Raw genomic sequence first — 10,041 nt, 5'->3', positions numbered from 1 at the left:
AGAGGATAGTCTGGAAGAACACATAGGCTACTAACTTTTGTTTTTTAATTCCACGCGGACGGAGTCTCGGGCAAAATGTATTTTGTAATAATTCTTGCGTGAAAGGTGACATGATTAAGAAGGGAGTGATGCCAGAGATGACGGATGATAGAGTTATTTGGCGGAAGAAAACCCGGCTCGGCGACCCTACGGCAGTAAGATAAGGTAGGGAAGATAATATTTTTTTTCTTTAATAAAAAGCTCTATAATTTCGACATGCTTAAGACTGCATATTAAAGCTTTTATACTTAGGGGGCAAATAAATTGGGAGAAAATGCACGGGAAAGGGACAAAACTACAAGCCAATATAATCAGAAAAAGATTACCATAGTAACAATAATTATTAGCTAACGTCAAAAGTCTTTGGTGTAATTTATGCATTTAATTTTGACATTTGAAATTAAACTTTAAACCGTCTGTCTTCGAAAACGGCCCACGGAAATTGTCTGCCAATATTTGTTTAGTAATTCTTACAGTTGTCTCCAACACATATGGAGAAAATCAGCTTTGTGAAAATAAGTGAACTTAGGTGTATCTTTACCAACTTCAGCGCTTGATAGCCCGTAACTCCCCCATTGGACCGGATAACTAATGGCCATTCGGCTACATCACAAACGAGTACTATCTAATCGTATAACACTAAATTTTTAGAATTTAAGTGTCGTCATCTTGGTCTGGGATGTCAATCTGTAACTAACAGCCATATGAACAGACTCTAAAAATTCAGAAGTAAATAAAACTTACCACTTTCCGCGAGAAACCAGAACGCTTTACAAAACTCGACACTAGCGGACTGCGATATATTGACAATCCTGCGCGCTCTCATCTCCGGGTCGATGAGGTACTGTCCGCCTGTCCACACCGAGCTGATCAAGTTGCCGTGGCTGTAGTACGCTTCGGAGAAACCCGCCATGCAGATTGAGATGCCCTTCAGTATACCCCGCATTGACGGCGTGAACTGGGGTACAGAGGATATAACCTCAGAGACTTTTTTACTTTAAGAAATGGTCAAACTAGATACGGACAGTCGCAACAACAGAGTACCGAAATTAGTTACCAACTGCAAAGAGTTTGCACATGTTTTTAGGTTTCAAGCAATTAGAAAAAAGGAAGCATTCAAATTATTGTATTTATAACTTTTTCAATGTCATTGTGTTTTCTGTCTTTTTCGGTACATATTTCACCAATACATGTCTATATAAAAAAAAACATTTTAAAGCATACACTTGTAGAAAGGAGATAAGCTCTATTCTTGAATAAAAAAATGACATACTGTTTTTTTGGACAACATAAAATTATCAAGAAACATGGGTATTTAGAACTATGCTTAACTATATATTACCTGAAAACCAAGACATCTTCCGTAGAAACAATACTGATTGATAGTATCTGCTTGTGAAAATAGTTCTTCAGGTGAATGTTGGTCCGTAGGAAACAGGTCGCCAGGGGGCGCCCACGATAGTAGCGTTTGTAGATGATGTAGACACGTCCCTAGAGACGCTAACAGCTGCCCGCATGACTCGATCTCTCTAGACAAAATAATTATTGTCTACGCAAATAATTTAACAAGTTACGACAAAGGGGTTAGCAAAGGTCATTCTTTTTGGCGCTGTCTATTTCGTATAATAAACAATAGTAAATTGATTTGTCTGTTTATATTCCTATAGATAATAAAAATTCTCTATAGGAAAATAAACAGTCTTATTCTTAGAAATAGTCCATAACTAGTAGCATATTTACCTGAATATTTCTTATAGATTCAATAGGAAAGTACAGGATTTCCAAAACCTCATAAAAGTCATATATAAGTCGTTTGTATTAGAACAATTCTCGTCGTCAATTTTGGCAAAGATTGTCAATAAAACGTTCCGATACGTAGGTATATTATAGGTTAACTGTATTACTAATTTCTATATGACTTGCGATTGCCAACGTTTTCCTTGCAATTTCCATTGTCGAATATGACGTCAGCATAAAAGCGTGTTCGCAAAGAGCAACGAAACACACTTAAAATTATAAGTAAAAAAATAACGTTTTCACAATGTTATTAAAAACCTTGAGTATTGTTTGTAGACTTCCGCTTATTATTACGTCTGACTACGCTATTTATAACTTTGTGTTGCAATTAGTATAATTTAAAGACATTGTTAAGGTTATTCATTGACTATGTAAATGATTTTTGAACAAATGTACATTTAAATTTTCCTTGTAGCTTGGTACTGGCAGCAAAAGTAAAAGTAACATAAATTACAACAATCTCAAGATTCATTAGTCGCAGTATCAAAATAGTACAACTCGTTTATCACTTACAACAATTAAAGAAAACAAGAAAAAAAACATGTTTCGACACAATTAAATCCATTTGACATTCCATTGATTCTGGCATCGGTTCAATTTTATCGCGGTATCAGTTCAGTATTCAAATCGGTCAGTTATTACGAAATATCCAACAATGATAGACAAAATAATGGATAACAATTATAAGCATAAACAAAGATAATGGAATACTAAAATAATTGATGCGGATGTAATCTATTTATAATATACGGAAATTAAACAGATTTACTTTGTCTTCCTATTACAAAATAATGTTGCAAAATGCGTACCAAGCAAATTGAACTAAAATTGGTTATGAGAATATATTCCTAAGAAGTACAACAGAGAAAAAAAAAACATACAGACGAATTTAGTAGTTTAGTAGTTGTTTTAGGTAGTTAATTTAAAAAAAAAAAGGTAGTTGGTCAAAAAGGTATTAAAAACAAGCTCTTTTCAATATCAATTAAGTGTTAAAAATTGTTCAATTAATTGTTAAGTCTGTTATTAACAAAACTTAACAATTTAAGAACTACAGATATAAAATGATACAAAAATTGTAAATTGTCTGATAACAATCAAACATGTAAAATATTTGATAGGAATATTGGATTGTGTTCCTATATCTAACAGTGATGTCATTTTTAAGCTATTTCAGCCTCTATCAGCCAGTGGTAGAAAAAAATCCAAGAGAATGTAATGTAAAAAGTTATGGAAATTTTACTTGTACATTCCAAACAGTAATACCAAACGATAGAATATTGCTCAGTCACCTAACACTATTTAACACTACTTTGCAGTTAAATTAGCTAAAATGTTGATATATTTAGCTAAAACTTATCTTACAGAATAAACAATGTTCATACTATTAGTTATGCATACAAAATTGCATGTTATCACTAATTAGCCTCACTTACAGCAGTCAACAAGTTTCTTATAACATATAATTGCCATCTAACTTACACATTATATTAAATGAATAATGACTCTTTGTTTCTAAACTTACAAATCAATAAAATTGATGTAATAATAATTAATTATAGTCTGTTTTATTAAATAGAATCAATTAACCTTTGAATCTAGCATCTTTGTTAGTTTAATATAATAATTAAATGTTGCAATGTAAATTACTAAATAGTTTTAGTTTGAACAATCTAAGATTACTTTTGAAAAACATTTTACATTTACATTGTATAGCTAGCTTTTACCCGCGACATCGTCCGCGGGAAATTAAGGAAATTATAAAAAGAAATGAAAAATATAGCCTATGTTACTCACAGATAAGTTACCTTTCTAAAGGTGAAAGAACTTTGTAAATTGGCCCAGTAGTTTTTGAATTCATTACAATCAAACAAAGTTTTCCGCTTTATATATTAGTATAGATATAGACAGCAACTTTACTCAGCAATATTTGCCATAAATAAATTAGTACCAACATGCTTATGTAAAACTTACTTTACAAAATATCCCTTACGAAAAAGCAGTGCATCCCTTCCTGCACCAACTTGTCTGCTAAGTTTCAGGCCATGCAGAACACATGAGTCCACAACCGATACAAAACTACGATACCCATTGCCTGGGGACTTTGCATCAAAATCATAAAGTGGTGCTACCTAAAACAAAAATTGGAAAATGTAAAAAAAAACATTACAAATCACAACTATAACACAGAAGGAAAAATATAGATTTATATTAGGCATAGTTCTGAAACACTTCTCACCATTTTTAAATTTATAAATCTACTAGGAGTAGCCTACTACTCTGTTAGCTCGGAAATAAAAAAAGAACATATTTAGTAAGAATCCTATGTGTTCTTTCAGACTTTTATATTCTACATCCATGTCAAATGTCATAATATTGAGCCTTTTGGAGAAATCTTCTAACAAACATCCAGCCATTCAGCCAAAATTTTGCATTTATAATAAAGTAAGATGTGCACATGTCTAGTTTTTACATCTAAGTTAAAGTTATTGTCATGTGGTTCCTATTAATATTAACATCTTACTAATATTATAAATGCTAAGTTTAGTGTTGTTGCATTTGGATGGATGTTTGTTAGTGTTTGCAGCCTAAATGGCTGAATGAATCTTAATAAAATTAGCCACAGCTATAAAGTCTGGGAGAACATAGGCAACTGATACTACTTTTGTTTATTAATTCTATGCAGATGGAGTTGTGGGTGATAGCTAGTCTTTCATTTTCAAGAGTAGATGTAGTCTGAATCATGACATAGGCTAAAATAAAGTGAGATCAAAGTTTAATTATGAACTTATATCATATTGTGCAGATGTGGAGTAAAACAGATGGCAATGGTTTATTGTTTTTGCAACATATGTTACATGTAAAGGGGCTATGATATGTAAATTTTTGTACTTTGCACTGTTAATATTTTAACTATTTCAATTAGAGATTACAGATTGTTTTAATTTGGAAATTTGTTTTATTTTAAACATCAAGGAAACAGTTTTAAAATATATTGTATTTTAGTAACAGTGTTTCCACATTCAGGATAATATGCACATTGTCCAGTACACAATTATTTTTAAAAATATGGGAACATATGAAAGACTACAAGTATAAAACAAATTATCACTCACCTTTCTTACATGATCAACAAGTGGCCATACTGTGTCTATATGATCAATTAAAGTCATGAAACCTTGGTACAATCTTTGACCATTTTCACTGTCATCAGGTTGAAAGTATGTTGCGTTATTTTGGCAAGAATCTTTGAGTGCTTCATACATAGCATACGTAGGGGGAGCACCTTCTTGATTTTCCTCGCAGCATAGCGAGGCTTTCGCGGGAGATTCTGGGAAAGACATCATTTTTTTCCAATTCCCAGTCGCAAGTTTTAGCCCGCGTTCAAATAATTTAATCCGCATCTAAAAATACAGAATATAATATATTTTAAGCGTTACATCAAGATGTATAAAAGCATAAGTACATTGAATGTATTTACAAAATATTCTTGAAGTAAATATCATTGTATCACTCTTACAATACTTTAGTAAGTAGACTGACTGGGCTGGCAAAACTAGAAGTAAACTACGAATAAAATTCAGTTCAATACTTCACGACTTTTGATTTCTAGTTGAATAAATTAGCTTATGAATTAATTTGAGTCAATTTTCTAGTATCACGTCTATTCTGTTGTGAAAAGAAAACTAAATGTCAAGTTATTGAAATAGCAAATCAATCATCTTGACAGCTGAGCATTATTTTTCTTTCAGAAATATGGTGGTTGTTTTTGGGAAATGAAGTTGAAGTTTTATTTTCATACATCGTTTAATAAATCCAAAGATATTATTTTATAATGACCATCGTTGTTATTTTAACTATACTAACTATTATAACGCCGAATACAAACATTTAAGTAAAGGGGTACGTAGGTCTTTTGGCATCCGGAAATTTATTAAAATAAAAATGAAAATTGAGTGTCAGAGTTTAAGCATTTTGTGTGGGTTTTTTAATATTAATCCATGAAAAAAGTTATGAAAGTGTTTAAAAGTAGTATAAGAAAGTTTTTTCTGAAAGTGGGAGATATTTTTATTGCGGAGAAGTAAGGGACTCCAGTTGCATTTGAAAATATGAATCATCTTGTGTCTGTTAACTCAAGAAATGCCCTAAAACCAAGGGGACACCTGTATAATATGTATAGTTTTGTAATTTCAAAAAACGGTTAAATAGCAATTTACTTATAAATATTTTTCAGATAGTAGTTTTATTATCTAGTCATTTCAAATTGCAGTGACCGAAACTTTAGTTGTAACGTGTTTTGTGCAACTGGAAGTATTTCCTTCATGACATGAAATACACAATGATTTTAGTTTTAACATACTTATTTATTTCCGCAATAAGGAAATTACTGGCTGTCTGACAATTTTATACCGCAAGAATTTCCCTCAAATGTGGTAATAATACCTCGCTGTTAACCCTAAACGATCAGAGGCGCCCCTCTGTCAATGTCAAAAAGGTGCCATAATATTCTTGTGGGACTATACTCATATGCTCTGCTCTCTTTGGTGTGCCCTATGTCATTCACTTGAGTTTTCCTTGGTTTTTCAGTGTTTTCAGTTTTAATTTGACCTAATCGATATTATGGACCAAAAATATGTCTAATTTCCAAAAAAAAATTGTGGCATGATTTAGACAAAGTACACCAACAAAAATGGACGAAGCCTGTGAATATGAAGGTGAGATACCGATCTGGCAGGAACCCCGATGTGAGCCACTCGGGGCGCCGAAAGAAAACCTTTGTGACGAAGCTACCCCGGAACAATTGTCCGGTGATCGAATACACGCATTGGAAGAAGAGCAGGAGATTCTATCGTCGTCAGTTTTCTCTCTTACATCTCATCTTGCGCAGGTCGAATTTCGCTTGAGGCAAATACTAAAAGCACCTCCGCAAGAAAAAGATTCTATGTTACAAGCTCTTGAACAGTTTACGTCCCGTGGTGTGCCGGATTCAAGGACCGCACCTCAAGGTAGCGCCGAGGAAACAACTTGTAATGAATGCGTAGAGTTAGAGCGAAAAATGAAACGACAACGCTCTAAGCAATCTCAGTTCGTGGAAAGACTCAAGTCACAGCTAAAAGAACTTGAACGTTTTGCGACAGACCCAAAATCAGAATCTGGAGACAGTACCCACAGGACATTGATAGAACATTTGAGAAGTGAAATAGATCGCAGCCTTGAAGAAGGTTGCCACCAGCCACTAAGTGCTGATGAATTGAGGCACCAAATAAACTGTGCTGTAAGGCAGTATGCTGATAAACAACTTTCTAAAGAAGAAATAATCGGGAAACTACAAACTCATATAGAAGATATGCAAAAGTTTATAAAATTAATAAAAAATGAAGACTTGAACAGCAATGGAAAAACAAAACCGGAACCAAAGAAGGTTGGAAAATCTGAATCATTTGAGAAAAACTTCACTCGAAACAGTGTTAATGATGAGTTGAAAGCGGAGACAATTAACCTAATGAGGAAAGCTTCAACATTGATACAAATCTTTACAGTGTCACAGTTTGGTTGTTCTCCAAACAGTCATAAAAAGTTTGACAAGAGATCACCAAATGTTACCCATTGGGGCAACCTCAGAGCTAGGCTGGAGATGTCAATTGATGCTGTACTTCATTTAGTATCCAGAGAGAGGCAGGCCAGCTCAATTATTGACAGCTATGACAGTGATTCAGAGGAAGGGGCTGTGGTTATAAATGATGCGCCCTTGACTACCGCAGTGAGGAGACATTTAGCTATTAACTTGAGGGATTTACTACAACATGGTCTTATTGGACCTGACTCTACATCTCTGGTACCAATAATTGGCTGCTTTCCCGTCCGCAGGTCTTCCATGTCACGTAATTTACATATTTGGGAGCTTATTTTACGTTATTATGAACTGAATGATGGAGATAGATTTAACTCCACTCCGGCTAGAAAACTGAGTCAAAGTTTTAACTTAGATATAGTGGGAGGTACCGCTATTACAAATAAGCAAAGTTTATTAAGTAATGTAGGAAGTATAATAGCTTCACATACACCATATAAAAGAAGTTATGATGCACATTTTAAAGCATTTGTATGCGCTGCATTAAATTCCCACAAGCTTGTAATGTGGCTAAATATTATGTTAAAAAGTAGGTCCCTGATTGATTCATATTATTCTTCCACTAGCTACATAGTCAACACAGGTTTTCAGGATGCTTTGCAAAGTTTAGATCGTCTTACGCCTTATAATTTTGATTTGCCTGTCGATTTAGCTGTGAAGCAATTTCAAAATATCAAAGATGTATTTATGTAATTATAAGAGTACAATTTACACAGTCAGTATGCCTTCCAATTGTACTGTGCATTTATTCTGTAGATCTGTAAAAACATTCTAGTCCACTTTAATGTAAGGTTTTCTTTAGATGTAAATTGTTCAATATGTATCTGACAACCAATGTACAACTAATGTCTGATATTATCTTATAGTGAAAAATAAACCAAAGAACACACTAGGTCATATCAAAAACTGCCAATGGAACAATTATTAACTTTAATAACTGTCTTTCAGTCCTGAATATGTATCAAAATTGAATATTTTAATAAATCTAGAGTCGAGATCTTGCAATAGTAACTATAGTTATTTCAGGAATTTGGTAAATAAAGATTGCTTTGACATTTTTTGATAGCTTTTTGAACTCAGCTATTTGTTTTAGGTTAGTTTGTTATGTAAAATAACCAAATTTTATAATAGTAAGCTTCTATTACAATATTACTTGTACATTATTTTTAAATTAACCACATGATTAATTTAATATGACTTTTAGTCATTGTTAGTTACATTGTTAATCATTATTAAATAGTACAGTATTTATCTATTAATTTAAAAATGCATAATGGTTCCCTATTGTGTCTTTTGGCCTAAATAATTGTTTTATAAGTTGATAATTTGTGATGTTTCCATAGTTTTACATTCCTTACATTGTATTTATTTAGGTGTACCTAATGATTATTCTCACAATTTGTAGCTAACTATGTAAAAACTATGTAGTAATTCTGTAAAATTTAGTAATTTTCACCTGTGGAATTTGTATACATTCCAAACTGGTAAACCAAAGAATTTACAAAGTGTATACACTTACTATAGTATTAAACTATGAATATCGCAAATATAGTAGTTCAAGCATGTCTGAGTCTTTTATTGTACACAAAAAGGATATATCCCTTCCTAAGCATCCACTCCTCTGTCAACACCACTTCGTCTTTCCATCTATTTATTAACCCTTTATAAGAGGCGATATTTGCTCCATGGTTTTTTTTTTCAGTGAATTTCAAAAAAAGTAAAATTGGATTTTTGTTACAATTGTAATTTTAATTAAAAACACTTTGTTGTAGTGTAATTTTTTTAATAAATATGAAAACTCGATTTTTGCAAAGTTATTTGAAATATTGTCAAAAATAAATTATTGTATATTATTACAGTAATAGAATAGGTCAGGTGCATAAAGAACATGCAATAGAGAATAGAATCTGACCAGAAGAGGGAATATATTTCCCAACATAGAAGCTCCTTATGACCATTAAAGGTTTAAAGGGGTCGGAAGGGACTACAATTAGACTACTAGTTTGGCAAATGGAAATTGTTTCACATATACTTAGTTATATGTATTAATTTACCAGATGTATAATAATTTGGTTATGTAATAAAACAAATATAAAAATATCACTATTTAATATTTAACAAACATTCGGCACAAAAACATTCCAACAATAACTGGACGAATGAACAAAAAAAGACAAACATACAATTAAGTTAATAAATAAACGCTCATTTTAATGAATTTTATATGACTTATGCAATAAATGCTGTCAGATTACAATCGTTTAAACATTTACTTTCAATATTACTATGAAAAAATCATTAAATACTTGTAAACTCTTACAAATTTATTTCAACTTCCTTTATTCGTGTGCATAGGTTACGATATTTAAAGTATACAAATAGTTGACAATAGTGAAAACTTCACTTTACATTTACTTACACATTTGACACATTGCGAATATACCCAAAAACATATAAAAACAGTATTTCACAGTCATAGTCTAGTTAAATATATGTATGAAGTTACATTTTACTTGTACAATTATTGAAATGTTTTTTTTTTCAAAATCGGCATATCTTGGATTGTCGGCAAATGT

At 32.2% G+C, this 10,041-nt stretch overlaps 3 protein-coding genes across 3 annotated transcripts in view; 1 reads left to right on the top strand and 2 right to left on the bottom strand.

Moving 5' to 3' along the window:
- The window catches only part of LOC106104345 (hormone-sensitive lipase), a 13,520-nt gene extending 8,002 nt beyond the window's left edge, over nt 1-5,518 (bottom strand). The window contains exons 1-5 of the mRNA XM_013284376.1: nt 5,315-5,518; nt 4,950-5,237; nt 3,808-3,965; nt 1,382-1,568; nt 758-997 (exon numbers count right to left, since the gene is read on the bottom strand). Of these exons, the coding sequence (XP_013139830.1) occupies nt 758-997; nt 1,382-1,568; nt 3,808-3,965; nt 4,950-5,237 (873 nt within the window). The 5' untranslated portion in view covers nt 5,315-5,518. The remainder of the gene's footprint in view (nt 1-757; nt 998-1,381; nt 1,569-3,807; nt 3,966-4,949; nt 5,238-5,314) is intronic.
- Nucleotides 5,519-6,350: 832 nt separating this feature from the next.
- On the top strand, nt 6,351-9,030 carry LOC106104351 (RUN domain-containing protein 1). The gene has a single exon (XM_013284384.1). The coding sequence runs from the start codon at nt 6,524-6,526 to the stop codon at nt 8,156-8,158; it is 1,635 nt and encodes a 544-aa protein (XP_013139838.1). The 5' UTR covers nt 6,351-6,523; the 3' UTR covers nt 8,159-9,030.
- Nucleotides 9,031-9,771: 741 nt separating this feature from the next.
- The window catches only part of LOC106104369 (fumarate hydratase, mitochondrial-like), a gene marked incomplete in the record, with an annotated part of 7,524 nt that continues 7,254 nt past the window's right edge, over nt 9,772-10,041 (bottom strand). The window contains 1 exon segment of the mRNA XM_013284405.1: nt 9,772-10,035.

The sequence above is a fragment of the Papilio polytes genome, unplaced genomic scaffold, assembly GCF_000836215.1.
Source record: "Papilio polytes unplaced genomic scaffold, Ppol_1.0 DF823688.1, whole genome shotgun sequence".
Classification (NCBI taxonomy): Eukaryota; Metazoa; Arthropoda; class Insecta; order Lepidoptera; family Papilionidae; genus Papilio; species Papilio polytes.
Note: the sequence above shows the minus strand (reverse complement) of the source record. Positions and strands in the feature narration are given on the sequence as shown.

Bases quoted from the DNA above. Each gene is read 5' to 3' on its own strand.
- LOC106104351 (XM_013284384.1), top strand. From the start codon at position 6,524: ATGGACGAAGCCTGTGAATATGAAGGTGAGATACCGATCTGGCAGGAA.